The sequence below is a fragment of the Geotrypetes seraphini genome, chromosome 14 (genome assembly GCF_902459505.1).
Source record: "Geotrypetes seraphini chromosome 14, aGeoSer1.1, whole genome shotgun sequence".
In the NCBI taxonomy this organism is placed as follows: domain Eukaryota; kingdom Metazoa; phylum Chordata; class Amphibia; order Gymnophiona; family Dermophiidae; genus Geotrypetes; species Geotrypetes seraphini.
In genome coordinates this window covers 13244388-13263558 of record NC_047097.1, presented here as the reverse complement: position 1 = coordinate 13263558, position 19171 = coordinate 13244388, and the positions used below count along the sequence as shown (strand labels likewise).

The 19171-nt window shown below is 43.7% G+C and overlaps 1 protein-coding gene across 2 annotated transcripts in view; it reads right to left on the bottom strand.

Annotated features, from left to right (window-relative positions):
• Positions 1-19171, bottom strand: part of NEDD4 (NEDD4 E3 ubiquitin protein ligase) — a 319682-nt gene that overhangs the window by 230243 nt on the left and 70268 nt on the right. For both annotated transcript variants that reach the window (XM_033919613.1, XM_033919614.1), the window contains exon 5: positions 15134-15187. In XM_033919613.1, coding sequence (XP_033775504.1) covers positions 15134-15187 — 54 coding nt within the window. The remainder of the gene's footprint in view (positions 1-15133; positions 15188-19171) is intronic.

Below are 19171 nucleotides of genomic sequence, written 5' to 3'. Positions count from 1 at the left end.
GTCTTAGATAGATAGAAAGATAGATATAGAAAGATATATACAGATATTCACATACACCCAGTCTTAGATAGATAGAAAGATAGATAGAGAAAGAGATAGAGAGAGAGAGAGAGATTAGATAGAAAGATATATACAGATATTCACATACACCCAGTCTTAGATAGATAGAAAGATAGATAGAAAGATATATACAGATATTCACATACACCCAGTCTTAGATAGATAGAAAGATAGATAGAAAGATATATACAGATATTCACATACACCCAGTCTTAGATAGATAGAAAGATAGATAGAGAAAGAGATAGAGAGAGAGAGAGAGATTAGATAGAAAGATATATACAGATATTCACATACACCCAGTCTTAGACATATATATACTGTATATAGATAGATAGATAAATTAGATAGATAGAAAGTTATATACAGACTAGTCTTTAAGCCCGTTACATTAACGGGTGCTAGAATAGATGTCTGTCTTTCTTTCTGACTCTCTACCTCCTGCTGTATTTCCCTCTCCCTGGCCCCCTTTCTCTGTCTGTCTTTCTGTCCCTTTTCCTGCCCCTGTGTCTTTCTTCCTTTCTTTCTGTCTCCCTCCCTCCCGCTGTCTATCTTTCTTTCCATCTATCTGTCTCTCTCCCTGCTACCTATGTAACATTCCCTCCCCTCCCCTCCATTTCCCTGTGCAGCAGCATTTCCCCCGCCCCACTTTCCTTTGCTGCAGCAGCATTTCCTCCCCCTCCATTTCCCTGTGCAGCAGCAACAGCATTTCCCTCCCCCCCACTTACCCTGTGCAGCAGCCGCAGCAACATTCCCACCCCTCCAGTTCTCTGTGCAGCAGCACTTCCCTCCCCCGACCCCACTTCCCTGTGCAACAATAGCAGCAGTATTTCCCTCCCCGTCCACTTCTCTGAGCATCAGCAGCAGCGGTATTTACCTTCCCCTCCAGGTCCCTCTGCAGCAGCAGCATTTCCCCCAACCCCACCTTCCCTTCCAGCCTGGCCTACCATTGCACTCACTGTGGTCAAGGAGATCTCCCTCCTCAAGATTAGACACACTGATTGGCTGCTTCATCAGAACTGTTCGTTGCTGCAATGCTTCATTCACTGAAAGAGAGGGCACAGCAGGAAAAACGGCACTACCGGTAGAAGTTTATTTTTAAGTTTAAAGGTCCCGCAACGTTTCCTCTCAGGATCGCTGCCTGCGTCGGAAGCCTTCTCTGATGCAGGTGTGGCTCGTGAGAGGAGCCGCCACAGCACCTTTAATCTTAAAAATAAACTTCTACCGGTAGTGCCGTTTTTCCTGGATGGAGGTCTGGAGCACCAATTCTGTGCACGTGACCGCCGCCAGCACTTCCAATTACCTACCCACGGTCCAATGCGGGCAGCCATAGCGATGTTTCTCTGGCGGTGGGTAGTTGAGTGAGGGCGGGAGAGGGGAGTCACGCGTGCTTGCTGCCTCTGTCAACCGGCCACAGACAAGCGCGCATGCGCACTCCTACCTGTGGGAACCTACAGCTCACGGAAAATGGAAGCACGCAGGTAAGAGTGCGCATGCGCGTTTAGAGTTTTATTATATTAGATATTCACATACACCCAGATAGATAGATAAATTAGATAGATAGAAAGATATATACAGATATTCACATACACCCAGTCATATATATACTGTATATATATATAAACTGGAAATCAGCATCCTTGTTGGATTATACCTTTTGGTGGAACTCTCTAAGTCTTTATCGTAAACATGAACATTATGCTACTGAAAAACTTCATCTCTCCAGAAACTCCGGACTCTCCTTCCACATTTCCGCCGCTGTATCACCATGGTTATTTTTGGATAATTTTATACAGTCACAAATACATTTCTGACCACTATCTTTCCGTTTGCATATCTATTGTCATGATGTCAGTATGTACCTTTTCCCCATTTCTTTTCTCCTCCTTTTTTGCTCTCCTTATATTTTCTTCCTGGTTCTCTTGTTGATGCAATTCTACTTATGTTGCTGTCACCGTATGAAAAACAGTTATTTGGTTCTAATTATAAATGGTAGCCTTGCTGTATTGATTTTATTCTGCTTTGTGTTTGTATTATAAAAGTTTTCAATAAAAATTTTGAACTAAAAAAAAAAGAAAGATATATACAGATATTCACATATACTGTGTGTATGTGTGTGTGTATATATATATATATATATATATATATATATATATATATATATAGGTGTATGTGAATATCTGTATATATCTTTCTTTCTTTTTTTTAGTTCAAAATTTTTATTGAAAACTTTTAAAATACAAACACAAAGCAGAATAAAATCAATACAGCCTGACAGATCAGGGAACATGGGGTAAGAGTGCGCATGCGCGCTTAGCATTTTATTATATTAGATTAGATTGATAGAAAGATATATACAGCTATTCACACATACACCCAGTCTTAGACATATATACTGTATATATAGATAGATAGATGAAAGATATATTCAGATATTCACATACATCCAGTCTTTGCTTGGCATCCACCACCCTAGCATTGCCTCATGCCATTTTATTCTATGCTGTAACTCTGATCTTGACTCTTTGCTATGAAGTCTTCCTCAATCCTGAATCAGTTTTCTTACCTTGAATTAGTCTGTTTCTATGAATTAGGAGGATCTCTGTACCAGTATGTTCTATCATCCCTGTCTTATCACTGGGCTCCTTTGATGTCCACTACCCCATCCTCGGCCTGGTCTCCAGCTTTGTGTAGCTAAGATCTGGCAGTTGCCAGTATCAAAACTCAATCCAGAGCACCATCCTGGAACCAAGTATACTTTCTTTAGAGGTCTGTTTTGTTCTGATCCTCACACTGCTCACTTTCTTCAAGCCCTTTCTCTATTGATAAAATGTCACAAATATATTCTATAGGCCAGGGTATTCACTAGGAGCTATTCATCTGAAATACAGTAACTTCAACAGACTTGAAATAATTCTTAAACAAAGTAAATTTGCAAAGAATGTTTTTCTACAAACTGTTCATTTATAAAAATGACAGAATATGTGAAATTTGATATTTCCTGACTTGGTTGTGGAGAGCAGCAAAGAGAAGTTGCTTTCTTTGATTAAGGCTCTGGTCTGTCAGTGGAAAGCTATGCACATATAAGCTTTCATCTAGAGTGAATATGATACAATATCATCATGATGACAGGGCATGTGTTTGACATTTTTGTGGTTTGTGTGTGTGTGTTTTTTTAATGGTCATGCTTCAGTTTTATTTCTTCCTATAAAGGTGTTTATAAATGATATTTAAACACATTTGAAAATTTGAAAAGACAAGGAGATTGAGATGTTTCATTAATTAATTAACTGCATTCAATCCTGGAAGTGGGGCTCAGCTGCATTTGGATTGAAACCAGTCATACGAACAAAAATATTTTCCACCGTTTCAGCACTCGGCACACAGACAACTCTACAGTAAACAGACACAGCAGACTGTTAAGTCTGACTAAAATATTGAGACCTCTGTTACAGCCAGTTTCTCCACCAATCCTATTTTTATTCTGTAAATAATTAGCAGCTTTGAATGGAAAATTAAATTAGCAAGTTGCTATTCTCCTCTCAAACTATCAAGATATACTTACAAAGCTCCTTCAAAAAATGATATGGCTTTTTTACAGTGTCTTGCAAAAAGGGCACAAAGGGAGGGCAAGGCCATTGTGGAGAAACTAAATGATTTATTTTATTTGTACTTGACTAAGGATATTGTAAGGGAGATATCCATGACAGAAAGATATTTAAAAGCAACAATTTGAAGGAAATGAAACAAATCTTGGAGCTTGGAAGATTTAATTGGGCAAACTGACTGGCCAAATGGTATATACTGCAGAGAATTGAAAACTGAAAAATAAAATTTAAACTTTATACCTACCATTATTAATTTGTAAATTATCATTAAAATCATCTAATCAGTGGTCTAGGATGTCAGAGGTAGGCTATCGTGAAGGTTTGATGATACTATATTGTTAGAACCTAAGCATATAAAAAACTATTGGGTAAGGACATTCAGGAATATTTGGCTTTTAACAATACTCCCCCAAGAAATTTGTTTTGGACTGAAGTCTTTGTATGATTGACATCTGATCATTTTTGACGCAACTGTCCATTCTTGCCTGCTACTTTCATATTTTAAAATTGGAGGGCTACCATTTTTGGAGTAATGAGTGAAAAGAATTTCAGCAGACTCACTTGAATCGTGAGTTTCTGCATTGAAAACTTATGAAAAGCTGGAAATAATTGGCATGTCAGGGAATCTTGCATCTAGGTGCTTGACAACTGTCTCTAGGTATGTATCATATATTGCAGTTTTGAATGACATTACATCACTCTGTGTATAAACAATGCGGAGATCTGACCATTTTCTGCCAGACTATGATGAAGGTTTTGAAAATATCTCCCAGGAGTGTCTTTCAACTGCATGATAGACAATTTTGTGGTGAGCAAAATTGGCTCAATTTCGGTAAGATTGACATCTTGCCTTTGCCAAGCCTTTGATAAGTTGGACAACAAAGTTAATACGTCTGACAGCATCATAAGAGAGGAAACAAAATTGTACATTTTAATACATCTGCTTAATCTTTCAGCTGTGATGTCATTTCATTCAGTGACCTCTCTTTCCAGCGCAGCTATGACACTCATCATGCACTGTCATAGTTACTGTACTGCAGAGTCATGAGACAGCCATCTAGTGTCACTGGTCATTTTCAGCTTAATCTGGGGAATGTTCAGAATATTTTGGATTTCCGTTACACCAGCCATCCTACTTGAAGAATTTTGGATGAAATAGAACAGCTGCCTTAAGATGTCGTTCAGTTTTGTTAAATAAGGTATAGCAGCTGCTGCTTGGGCACTTGCACGGGCCAATCGATGGTTTACACAGACCAAGAGTCCAGATGTTTTATCTTTAAGCAGTTTTGCCATACCTTTCTGTTTCCCAGTCATAATCATAATCATCTGATCCTAGTCCAACCAGATTAGCAGCTTTCAAGCCTAGTGTGTCCACAGTCTCACTCAGCATGTTGGTTATAGTTTCCATTTTGCCATCACTCATATTGCGGTTCGATACAAAACTAATTCTGACCTCTTTAGTGACCTGGCAAATATATTTAATGTAAATAATTGTTTTACAACTGAGATATCTGTGGTTTCATCACACAGAATACTGAAAAAATTTTCATCAGTGTGCATATTTTTCAGTATGTTAGACTTTATTTCTGATGCTAAGACATCCAGCAGCTCTTGCATTATTCTTTCTGAGGTGTAATGTGCATTTTTACCAACAATGAGATGTTGCAAAAGGAACAACCCATTTCTTTAGTGTTCCAACAGCTTTTCAAACATTGTTGTATGTGGCAACTCATTTTTTTGCCAACCAATACATGGATCTTAAAGCTCCTACAAAGGTATCGTTCTGTAAGTTATTTAGCATAGATACAGATCTTTCAATTTGACCGATTCCAGTTTACTCTAGTATACGCTTTCTTAAAAGGTCAGCAGAAGATTCAATGTGCGTTTTACTGTTTTCATGGTCCAGCACACTTTCTTTTCAAATTCTTGTGCATGGCACATTTACCCAAGGTAACTCCCTCCTTGGGGGGTGTTTGCTTGAATATTTACATAAGAATTGCCGCTGCTGGGTCAGACCAGTGGTCCATCCTGCCCAGTAGTCCGCTCACGCAGTGGCCCTCAGGTCAAAGACCAGTGCTCTAAATGAGTCCAGCCTCACCTGCGTACATTCCAGTTTAGCAGGAACTTGTCCAACTTTGTTTTGAAACCCTGAAGTGTGTTTTCCCCTATAACAGATTCCGGAAGAGCATTCCAGTTATCCACCACTCTCCGGGTGAAGAAGAATTTCCTTATGTTTGTACAGAATCTATCCCTTTTCAACTTTAGAGAGTGCCCTCTCATTCTCCCTATCTTGGAAAGTCTGTCTTTATCTACTAAGTCTATTCCCTTCAGTATTTTGAACGTTTTTTTGTACAATGAGCACCACATACCATTTTATTTGACCATTAGCCAATCAAAATCTTTAAACCATTGTTTATTTATGCCATACATTAGATTTATCAATTGGCAGAGTGTGTGCTGAAAAGATTTCCCCTGATGGACCAGCCTTTGCAATGTCTGTTTGAAATTGCCACATCAGCAGTTGACGCTGTACCATCATTAGTTTGTGGCATCCCTCTTCTGAAATAACTGAGTAGTGTTTTCTGAACACTTTTATTTACTCATGTTGACAAAATGAAAAGTACCTATGAATTAGACTTTTAAGTGGGAGCCTTTTGGATATTCAATGCACACTTGCACTACGGCAGAGCAAGATATGAACAAGAAAACATAAGAACAAAAGAATTGCTGCTGCTGGGTCAAACCAGCGGTCCATTGTGCCCAGCAGTCTGCTCCCGCGGTGGCCCTTAGGTCAAAGACCATTACCCTAACTGAGACTAGCCTTACCTGCTTACGTTCCGGTTCAGCAGGAACTTGTTTAACTTTGTCTTGAATCCCTGGAGGGTATTTTCCCCTATAACAGCCTCCAGAAGAATGTTCCAGTTTTCCACCACTCTCTGAGTGAAGAAGAACTTCCTTACGTTTGTACGGAATCTATCCCCTTTTAATTTTAAAGAGTGCCCTCTCGTTCTCTCTACCTTGGAGAGGGTGAAAACGTGTCTATTCCCTTCATTATCTTGAATGTTTCGATCATATCCCCTCTCAGTCTCCTCTTTTCAAGGGAGAAGAGGCCTAGTTTCTCTAACCTCTCACTGTACATTAACTCCACCAGCCCCTTAACCATTTTAGTCGCTCTTCTCTGGACCCTTTAAAGTAGTACCGTGTCCTGCTTCATCTATGGCGACCAGTGCTGGATGCATGATAACCTCTGATTTGTTCGTGATCCACTTCTTAATCATTCCTAGCATTCTGTTCGCCCTTTTCACAACCGCCGCACATTGTGCGGACGGCTTCATCGACTTGTCAACCAGTACTCCCAAGTCTCTTTCCTGAGGGGTCTCTCCGAGTACCGCACCAGACATCCTGTATTCGTGTATATGATTTTTGTTACCAATATGCATCACCTTACACTTATCCATATTAAACCTCATTTGCCATTTCGCAGCCAATTTCTCGAGCGTGTTTGTCACATTGCAGGTCTTCGCAATCCTCCTGCGTCTTCACTACTCTGAATAGCTTCGTATCGTCCACAAATTTAATCACCTCGCTCGTCGTACCAATTTCCAGGTCATTTATAAATATGTTGAAGAGCAAGGGTCCAAGCACCGAACCCTATGGCACTCCACTCATGATGCTTTTCCAGTCCGAGTATTGTCCATTTACCCCCCACTCTCCGTTTCCTATCCGCCAACCAGTTTTTAATCCACGTATTTCATCCTCGATTCCATGGCTTGCAATTTTTCAAAGTAGTCGTTCATGCGGGACCTTGTCGAATGCTTTCTGAAAATCCAGATATACAATGTCGACCGGCTCGCCCTTGTCTATCTGCTTGTTTACTCCCTTGAAGACGTACAGCAAGTTCATCAAGCAAGATCTTCCCTTGCTGAAGCCGTGCTGGCTGGTCTTCATAAGATCGGGTCTGTCAAGGTGATCAATGATGCGGTCCTTTATCAGCACCTCTACCATCTTTCCCAGTACCGAGGTCAGACTCACCAGTCTGTAGTTTCCCGGATCTCCCCTCGAACCTTTCTTGAAGATCGGTGTAACATTCGCCATTTTCTAGTCTTCCGATATCCTTCCCGATTTGATCGACAGATTGGCTATCAGTTGAAGCAGTTCAGCTATAGCTCCTTTCAGTTCCTTGATTACTCTCGGATGGATGCCATCCAGTCCCGGGGATTTATTGATTTTAAGCCTATCAGTCTGCCTGCATACCTCTTCTAGGCTGACCGTCAACCCTATCAGTTTCCCGTCTTCGTTTCCTGCATATAGCCTGTTGGCTTCTGGTATGGTGTGTATATCCTCTTCGGTAAAAACAGACGCAAAAAATGTGTTCAGTTTGTCGGCAATTATTTTGTCCTCCTTTAGTACTCCCTTTATTCCATGGTCATCCAACGGCCCCACTGCTTCCTTCACGGCTAGAGAAGATAAGAGAGGACAGCAATCGTTATGGGGGACTCCATCATCGACAGCCACATAGGGAGAGGAAGACAGGATCGGCTGGTGACCTGTCTACCGGGAGCTAACGTAGAAGACGTAGTGAGCCGCATCGACAGGATCATCAACAGCATGGAAGAGGAAGATACGGCAGTGGTGATCCATGTGGGGACAAACAACATGAGCAACAGGAAGTACAGCAGGGAAGTACTGGAAGGACCAGTTCCGGATGCTAGGAAGGAAGCTGGAGACCAGAACGCAGAGGGTAGCGTTCTGGGAGATCCTGTCGGTACCCAGGGCCAATGAGAAGAGGCAGATGGAGCTGCAAGCAGTCAACGTGTGGATGAGGCGCTGGTGTGAGGAAGAAGGATTCCACTTCGTGCGCAACTGGATGACATTCTGGGGGAAGAGCAAGCTATTCAGGAAGGATGGACTCCACCTCAGCGGAGACGGAACAAGGCTACTTGCAAGCAAAATCAAGAGAGAAATTGAGAAGTTTTTAAACTAGGAAGAAGGGGAAAGTCGACAGTCGACCAAGAGTCAATGATTCAGGAACCGGTATACTCAGAAGATACCGTGAAGAAGATAGCAGGGAAGACTCACCGGATCATAGGCAAGATAGAAATCCTGATGGATTGAAAAGGGACACAAGAGGGAAGGAATTGCAAGAAAATAACAGGCTGCAAATTCAAGGTATGTACACGAATGCAAGAAGCCTAAGAAGTAAGATGGGGGAATTGGAAGCTATGGCACAAAAAGATAACCTTGACATCATCGGCGTCACGGAAACATGGTGGAATGAGGAAAACGCCTGGGACACTGTGCTACCGGGATACAAGCTATACCACAGAGACAGAGTAGGTAAAAAAGGTGGGGGTATTGAACTATAGAAACATAGAAGATGACGGCAGATAAGGGCCATAGTCCATCAGGTCTGCCCACTCTACTGACCCAAGTCTACTATCCTAGGGATCCCACTCCTGGTGACAGGTTCCCTTGGCTTAACCCTCTAAGGGATCCCACATGGGCATCCCATTTGCTCTTAAATTCTTGCACGCTGTTTGCCTCGATCACCTGCACCGGGAGCTCGTTCCAAGGATCAACCACTCTCTCGGTGAAGAAATATTTCCTGATCTCGCCATGAAATTTCCCACCCCTGAATTTGAGCGGATGCCCTCTTGTGGCTGAGGGTCCTTTGAGAAAGAGAATCTCTTCTTCCATCTCGATACGTCAAAGAGGAAATTGAATCTACTGGAGAGAACACACAAGAAATGAAAAATAAGATAGAGTCTCTATGGGCCACAATTCCAGGAACAAAACAAACAGAAATGAAGATTGGCATCTACTACCGACCCCCAGGGTAGTCCGAAGAAATTGATGGAGAGATGACGGTCGAGATTAAATGCAACTGCAAGGAAGGCAACGCAGTTATCATGGGTAGGGAGACCAAGTTCCTGGATGCTGTAGGCCAGGGATATCTAAGTCCCTCCTCGAGGGCCGCAATCTAGTCAGGTTTTCAGGATTTCCCCCAATTAATTTGCATGAGATCTATCTACATGCACTGCTTTCATTGTATGCTAATATATCTCATGCATATTCATTGGGGAAATCCTGAAAACCCGACTGGATTACGGCCCTCGAGGAGGAACCACAGTGAGTGCTACAAGGATTTTAATGTTTTGCTACTTAACCTGCCCAAAACACCCTGTGATGAAAGAAGAGAGGGAAAGGCACAACCACAAGTCTGGCCATGAACTTTTTTTTCTCTCCTGGACCACCTACTATTACTATTAAATATTTCTATAGCACTACCAGACGCATGCAGCACTACTCAGTCACAAAGAGTAAGAAAACAGTCCCTGCTCAAAAGAGCTTACAACATTTTTTACTCTCCAAAAACACCCTGATGAAAGTACAGAGGGAAGGCACAACTGTTAACTTAACCCACCAAAACCTTTCTGCCGCATCCTTCAGCACAGCAGGAAACAAAAGTTCCAACGTCAAGAGGGCGGACCCTTGGAACGTGGGCACAAATGTTTCAATAGGTCAATGTGACAAACGCTATGCAAATTACCCCTCCCTGCTCATGGTGAAGGAGTAGGGGCGGAGAAGGGGTAATTTGCATAGAGCGCCAAGGGGTTGTCTTTCAATTGATCTGTGATTAAGTTAGTGGCGCTTCTTTAATCACGGAAAATGCTCTACCATACATTATTTTCTGTATTATCTGCGTAGCACTTAACTCAGCAGGCTTGCTTTGTTCGTTAATGCTGGTTCTTCCGCTCTTGCTCAGTTAAACCTGATCTGAGCATGCGCGGAAGAACTGGCATTAGCCGAAGTCTGCGTGCTGAATTATGTGCTGCTGAAGATGCGGCTCAGGCAGGAAAGGTCTTTGGCTACCATAGAAGCAGAGGGGGTTCTGAGCCGAAGGAGAGAGGGGCTAAGCCACTGCTTTCATAACCTCTCTCTCTGTTTGTTGTAACCCCACCTATCGCAGCGATATACCTATCTTTGTATTGTTGCTCATTGGCCCAAACTTTGTGGTCTGCAGTGTTCTCCCCAGGGCCTCTTAGCCGGGCACACTGCCCAGCTAATTTAGATGACCGCGCCTGGCAAATCCTTCTGCTGCTGCCAATGCTCCTTCCCGGGCTGACTCTCCGCCAAAAATTTTGTTTGACGCCTGCCTTTTTTTTTTTTGCCAGCATGCTTTTACTTGCTTCGGGCCTTCCTCGTTGCCGGGTCCTACCTACTCTGTTTCCGCAAAGGCAGGACTCGGCAGCAAGGAAGGCCCGAAGGAAGTGTAAGCTTCCCTCCTGGGCTCTATCGTGTGCGTGCCGGCTTCCCTTCTCTTCCCTCCCCACCAGGGGACGCAACTTCCGGTTTCGGAGAGAAGAGAAGGGAAGCCGGCAAAAACCCAAAGAAGAAAGGTATACAATGAATAATGTAGGTGAAAGTAGGGAGCCCTGACGGACACCGCAGGGATTTTTCCAGATGTAAGAAAGCTGATTATTAAACCTGACCTGGTAAAGTCTACATTCCAGAAACCCTTTAAGCCTTGTAAACCTAAAGAATCTAAACAGGCCAATAATTTGGTATGTTTAACGTGACCATTTATTTTTTTCATCAAAATGGGACATCTATTAATATTCAGCCCCGCCCCCCATCCTGCCCTAGCCCCACCCCCAATTTCTTCCATTCATTTTCCATGTACACACAATATCTTATTAATTCATAATGGTAAACATAAAATTTTAAAAAAACACAAAGCACACTGTTTACAGAGAAAATGTTAATTATCATTTATGAGTTTCAGGTTCTTTTCAAAGATGTCATGGCAGATTACTTTAAAGTATGCAATGTCACCTCAGTAACTATAGAAAAATAGTCAAATATAGTGCAAAATATAGATAGCAGATATAAATTCTCAAAACGGACACATTTTGATCACTAAATTTAAAATAAAATCATTTTTCCTACCTTTGTTGTCTGATGATTTCATGAGTCTCTGGTTGCACTTCTGCGCATCCAATCTTTCTTTCTTTTGCCAACATTTCTTTCACAATCCAGCCCCATCCCCTTTGGGTCCAGGTCTCTCTCTCTCTCTTTTCCCTCTGTTACCCTCCCCAGATCCAGTGTCAGTTCTCATTTGTACCTTCGTTCTAGATCTCCCTCTCTCTCCCTCCTCTATTATGACCTTAAATCTCCCTGTTCTTCCCCCTCTGTCTGAACCTCCCATAGTCCTGCATCTGCCTCCTGTCTTTCCCCTTTGCTCCAGGCCTTTCTCTTTCTAGTCCTTCTAATCTACTTAACCCCCCTCCCCTTTCTCTGCCTCTTTCTTGCCTTCCTTCCTCCCTCCTTCCCTCCCAGATTTTAGCATCTCTCTCTCTCCTCCTTTTCTCCCCTCAGATCTGGTATCTGTCTCCTATCTCTTTTCCTCCTCCCAGGTCTGGTATCTGTCTCCTTCTCTTGCCCCATGATCAGGCATCTCTCTCTCCGCTCCCTTCCTCCTGTTCTTCCTTCTCAATTTATTTTCTGCCTCTGTCTAAATTCTTTCTTACTATTCAGTCCTCAATTTCCTTCTCTCATTATGTCTACCTATAGCTTGCCACCTCTTTCCCTCACCCCTTCCAGTATCTAACTCTATGCTCTTCCTTCAATCCAATATGTGCTCTTTTTTCTTTCTCCTCCCCACTTCCTTCCAGCATCTGCTCCCCCTCTTCCCCCACTTCAGTGTCTGGCCCTCCTCTCCCCTACACTTCCATTCAGCGTCTGTCCCCATCTCTCTACCCCTTCCATCTACCGTTCATCCTCTGACTTGCCCCTTCCATTCTCTGCCCTCTCACCCCTTTCCATCCAGTGTCTGCCCTCTCTCGCTCTCTCTCTCTTCCTTATGGTATCTTCCCTCTTTCTATGCTCCTTCCATAAACTGTCTATCCTGTGCCCCTTCTCTCCTTTGTATATGATTCATTTCAGCTTCATCCCCTCTCCATTTTTCTGTCTCCACCCCCTCCCCTATGCTCTAGCATCTCTCTCTTCTCCTTTTTTTCCTTCCCACCCCACGGTCTGGCATCTTCCCTTCCCCGATTCCTTGGCATCTCTCTCTTTTCCTTTTCTTCCATCTGTCCCTCCCCCTCCATGCTCTGAAATCTTCTCCTTCCTTTTCCCTTGGTCTGGCATATCTTCCTCCATGTCCTGGCATCTCTTCCTCCCTCCCTTCCCTCCAAGCCCTGGCATCTCTTTTCATTCCCTCCCTCATCTTCCTTCTCCTTCTATATGATGGGAGGGCTGTTATTGGGTGAGAGTACCCAAGAAAGGGACTTGGTAGTAATAGTGGACAAGACAATGAAGCCGTCGGCATAGTGCGCAGCGGCCACTAAGAAGGCGAATAGAATGCTAGGTATTATCAAGAAAGGTATTAGAACCAGAACAAAAGAAGTTATCCTGCCGTTGTATTGGGCAATGGGCTGGAAGAATGAGCTTGCCCTTACTGCTTCTCCACCTGATCCTTATCGCCTGAGCAGAAAAAGAACACACAGCACCCAGAGTCACTTGGAGCGAGAGCCCGAGGCTGAACCAGCAGATTCGCTTTCCCCCTCCCCCTCCTCGGCAGCTCTTAAGGACAGAGGGTCGGGGAGTCTCTACTGCACGATGGGCATGGCCGAAATTGTGGGAATCTTATGGTTGAAATGACCCCCCCCCCCCTTCAAACAATTAACCTAGATGTTATAAGAGGTCTCTTATAGCCTAGATGTTATAAGAGGTCTCTTTGCTGAGAATTATGCATATTTATGATACTTCAACCTCATTATAGATTCTGGGGATGAGTTCTATCTTTAAATTAGGTTATTGTTTATATATTTAAAATAAGTGGGTTAATACATTAAACCATTTATAATTTAAAGCACTTTAGATGCAAAAGAAAAATTGTCATAAAGATAGTATAAGTTATCCTAGACCCCCATTTGGCTAGTTTGTATACTATTTGGGTTTCTGCCAGGTACTTGCGACATGGATTGGTCACTGTGGTTAAAAGGATACTGGGCTAGATAGACCACTGGTCTGACCCAGTATAGCTATTCTTATGTTCAAAAAGAGCCATAAAAGGATCATATAAAGAGAGGTATAACCAGTAGAAGAACGAAGGTGTTGATGCCCCTGTACAGGTCGTTGGTGGGACCCCACTTCGAGTATTGTGTTCAGTTTTGGAGACCTTATCTAGCCAAGAACACAAAAAGGCTTGAAGCAGTCCAGAGGAGGGCAACAAAAATGATAGGAGGCTTGCGCCAAAAGATGTATGAGGAGAGACTGGAAGCCCTGAATGTGTATGCCCTAGAGCAGGGGTGTCCAACCTGCGGCCCCATGAAGTATTTTGTGCGGCCCCGGTTGAGGGTGATGCACTATTTTCCTCTGCTGCCCCCGGGTGTTTACCGTCTTGCCGGTTCCCTCCTCTATCTTGCTGCAACATTTGTGCGGCCCCAGAAACATTTTTTTCAGCCAATGTGGCCCAGAGAAGCCAAAAGGTTGGACACCCCTGCCCTAGAGGAAAGGAGGGACAGGGGAGATATGATTCAGACATTCAAATACTTGAAAGGTATTAATGTAGAACAAAATATTTTCCAGAGAAAGGAAAATGGTTAAACCAGAGGACATAATTTGAGGTTCAGGGGTGGGAAACTCAACAGCGATGTAAGGAAATTCTTCTTTACGGAGAGGGTGGTGGATGCCTGGAATGCGCTCCTGAGAGAGATGGTGGAGATGAAAACGGTGACTGAGTTAAAAAAAACGTAGGATGAACACAGAGAATCTAGAATCAGAAAATAATAGTAAATATTGAAGAACTAAGGCCAGTACTGGGCAGACTTGCATGGTCTGTGTCTGTATATGGCCGTTTTGTGGAGAATGAGCTGGGGAGGGCTTCAATGGTGGGGAGGGTGTACATGGACTGAAGTGAGCTTTGACAGAGACTTCAGTAGTTGGAACCTAAGAACAGTACTGGGCAGAGCTTTGGATTCTTGCCTAGAAATAGCTAGGAAGAAGAAAAAAAAAAACAACAAATTTTTAGATTGAATCAAGTTGGGCAGACTAGATGGACCATTCCGGTCTTTATCTGCCATCATCTACTGTTACTATGTTAGCTATGGCAGATTCAGACTGAGCTAGAAATCCAAAATGAGCTTAACAAAGCTATGGAGTAATGTGTTAGAAGCATAAATAAAGTCTTTTGTTGATGAAGATACAATATGCCATTTTACATTTTCTGTGCAAGAAAACTACTGCATGCTTCCTTATTAGTTCCAAGTGTAAAAGTTAGGACAATGTTATTAAACATCTGTGGGCTTACTAAGATACTAAAGACTAGCATAATTCTGATTATGTTAATTTTGAAAATCATGGTCTAAATTCTTCATCCATAAAGTTATTACTACTACTTCTTATCATATGGACATCTGACCATTACACATTTTTACTAATTAATTAAAAAATAAACTTACCAAACGGTTTTCATCAAATACTTCAAAGAGTAAGCGGTGTTTTTGTGGGCAAACCTAGGAAAGAAAACACATTCTTATAACTAAAGAAATACAAAGAAAATCACAGTACTATACTTACCCACCATTCCCACATTTTTAGTGTAAATCATGTTTTATTGGTGAACAATCAGCAAATACACAAAACTAGAGTACAACAAGGTCGATATCACCAAAACTACAACAAAACAATTTTTCAAATAAGCTCCCATCCCAACCCCCACCCACTCCCAAGTGCAAACACCCCCCACCCCCTACCCATACCCCCAAACCAGCAAAAAAAACAGAAAGACTGCTGAGCAAGCTGTGTTCTTATGCCGCTCAGCAAGCACTGAACAGGATAACCTCACCCCAACCACAGAATCGATCCCCACCCTTCCCGACTAACAAACCACATTCACCTGTCCATCCATACCAACCATACACAGTATACCATCCATCCTGGGGAAGCATCTGAGGGCACATGGTATCATCAGCTAAAATGAGTTTAAGACCAGACTTCTGGCCCTAGGAGAAAGCGATTGAATATAGGAGTCCCAGGTCTGCAGGAAAACTTTCTTCCGCTTGAAGAATAAGCGGGCATGGCGTTGCTCCAAGAGCATCAAATTATGAAAGCGTTTCCTCCAAGCCCAGTAAGCAGGTGCGGTCGCTTGCATCCAGACACTAAGTATGATCTTCTTTCCTATAACAGCAGCCTTCCGGATCAGCATCCGATGTCCCTGAGCAGACACTCTCAAAGATTCACAGCGATCCAAAAGCAAGCCCACCGGCGACATCGGATGTTTTTGTCAAAAAAGCCTCTCCAGGAAGCTGAGTACAGCCCTCCAAAAAACTTTCACATGACAGCAACCCCAAAATGCATGAAAAATGAATTGCATCCCTGGTGACATTTCGGGCAGGTGGGGGATAAAATATCCCCGGCTTTGGGTACCCGCTCTTGGGAAAAATCTGCTCGATAGACCACTCAAAATTTGCATTCCCTCAGTTCGGCGCTGATAGAAATAGAGGAAATATGATTAATAAGGGAAGGGAAATTCAAAGACTCGACAGGTATGCCCACATCTCTCCCCCAGCAATGCCCCAAAGCCTCATAAGACTTCCGAGGAGAGAGACATCGTAAAGCACCATGCAACGCAGACACCGTCAGGCCACTAGCATGAAACTGGGCAATAAAGAGACGAAATTGGTGGCCCAAACGAAACTGTAGGCCCGGGTGAGTCAAGGACTCCACATAATGATGAATTTGTTTATAGGCAAATAAACCACCCACCCCCCAAGGAATGGAGCATGGGAAGAGCTCCCCAAGATTTCATAGCCCCCTCAGCGTCCAATAAATGTTCAAGAAGAAGCAAACCCTCTCCAGACCATCTCACAAAGATGGGGTTATCGCTGCCAGGAAGGAACTGCGGATTACCCCGAATAGACAACTGATCCGAAACCTGAGAGTCCCCCCCCACAGCAACCCGACCAAGGCCCTCCAGCAAAAGCACCAAGACCGAAGAACACTGGACCGAAATGCGGGGGGCAAAAAGCGGACGGGTATCTAGGACAACAAAAACAGGTGCCAAGGATGAAAAAGAGCAGATTCGAAGTCCCGAGAAAGATACTCTTCACTCCGTAAGCATCAGTTACCCAAGAAACGAAGCAGGCAAGCCAAGTTAAACAGGCCTATATCCGGAAGTCCCAAACCGCCGATCCTCCCCGGGCCAAACAAATAGGTGAGCGAGATCTGAGACTTCTTACCCTGCCAAAGGAAGCGAGTCAACTGCCTATGAAGTTGTTGAAGATCCCAGCGCCGAAGACAAAGGGGCAGTAGCTGGAATACGTAGAGCTAGCGGGGAAAAACAACCATCTTATACAATTGAACTCTACCGTAGAAAGAAAGAGGCAGAGACATCCACTGTGCAAAACTACAAGTTGTAGTGGCCAACAAAGCATCAACATTAGCACGATATAGCAATCCCACACAGCTCGTGAGCTGCACACCCAAATACTTGAACGAGCCATCCACCCAACATAAAGGTAACCGACCCGGCCACTCCCGACGCATAGAGTCTGCAGTAGCCAGCGCCAAGGATTTATCATAATTAAGCTGAAAACCAAAAAAATCACCATATTCCTCGAAAAGCGCCATAAGAGTGGGGAAGGAAGCCCACAGGGAGGTCAAATAAACCAACAAATCAGCCACAAATGCCGAAATCTTAAACTCATGACCTCCAAGACAGACTCCCCTAACCTCCGTATTGGCAGAGATCTCGTGAATCAAAGGATCTAACGTGAGCACAAAGAGAAAAGGCAACAAGGCGCAACCCTGTCTAGTACCACTTTTAATCGGAAAAGCCTCCAAGGAGACCCCATTAACCAACACCATGGCAAGCGGATTATGATACGCCGCCACCGCAGCACTAAAGAAGCCCCCCATAATGCTGAAGAGTGCAAAACAAGGAAAGTCCCACAAAACTCATCAAAGGCCTTGTGGGCGTCAAAACTGACCAACAAAGAAGAAACCCTCTCACGCTCCACCCACTCCAGGGATGCCAGAATAGTACGTAGATTCCGAGTGGAAGACTGACCCTGGACAAACCCAACCTGAGAATCCGCTATAAGCAAGGGCAAAATCCCCGCCAGCCGGAAGGCCAATAATTTAGCAAAAAACTTTGCTTCAGCATTCAAAAGGGAGATGGGGCGGTAAGAGAAGGCCTGTAATGGATCTTTCTCAGGCTTAAGCAAAACAACAATCTGAGCTACCTGAAGAGAAGGCGGAAGAGCCCCATCTCGTACCACACCATTAAACATGTCAACCAGAACAAGAGCAACGTCCGTGAGTAGAAGTCAATAAAACTCATTCCAAAAGCAATCAGGCTCTGCCGCCTTATGCAATGGGGAACTTCCAATGACCAGTGTTAACTCATCGACCGTGAAAGGGGCCTGTAATCGTGCGTTCTGAGTCTCTGACACCACTGGGTGAGAGACCTGATCTAAATAGAGATCCCCCACCAGCAAAGAAGCCTGCAGAGCATCGTACAACTCCTGAAAATCATGTTGAAATACCGCTGCCAAATCTTCACCCCTGTGGACCAGACCACCATCTGCCTTACGAAGTTGCAGAATAGGGGAAAATCCCTTAGCGTGCCAAATTAGATTAGCCAACAACTTCCCGCTCTTATTAGCATGCAAATACAGTTGATATTTATAATAAGCCAAAGATTTCATAGCCCGGTCATGTAAAAGTTCCCACAATGCCTGTTGTGAGGCCAGCAGCAACGCCCTATTTACTCCGGTGGGATAATCCCCATAGTGGTGACGATCATCCTGAACCTGGCGCTCCAACCGAAGCACCTGACGGTCACGCCGTTTTTTCTTTCTGCTGGAGTAAGCAAGGATCTCCCCCCGCAAAACAACTTTAGCAGTCTCCCAATAGAGAAGCGGGTCATCCCTATGAGTCGCATTATGAAAAGCATAATCCTTCCATTTGTCTACCAAGAAAGAATGGAACTCTTGGTCAGAATATAGCGAGAGAGGAAACTGCCAATGAAAGCCCCTAGGGGCGTCTCCAGGAAACTCTAAAGTAAGAACAATCATAGCATGATCAGAGACATCATATCCCCTGATCTCCGCCGATCCCATCTGAGAAGACAAGGAGTTTGTAATCAGCCAATAATCAATACGGGACTGCATTGCATGGGCACTAGACGTGCGAGTGTATTCGCGGTCTCCAGGATGTAACACCCTCCACACATCGATCAGAGACATAGACGAGGCAAATAATGGAAGGCCTCTAGTCAGGGCATACTTGTCATGGGGAAGGGGATTAGATTTGTCAATAGTGGGATCAAAAAGTTGGTTGAAATCCCCCCTCCCCCACCACCACGGGAAGGTCCTGATGGAGGAGTCTGGTGAAGGAATGCATAAAGGACTTATCCCAAGTGTTAGGAGCATAGATGTTACACAATAGCAAGTCCTGCCTATTAAGAGTGACTTTAGCTAAAAGATAGCGCCCCT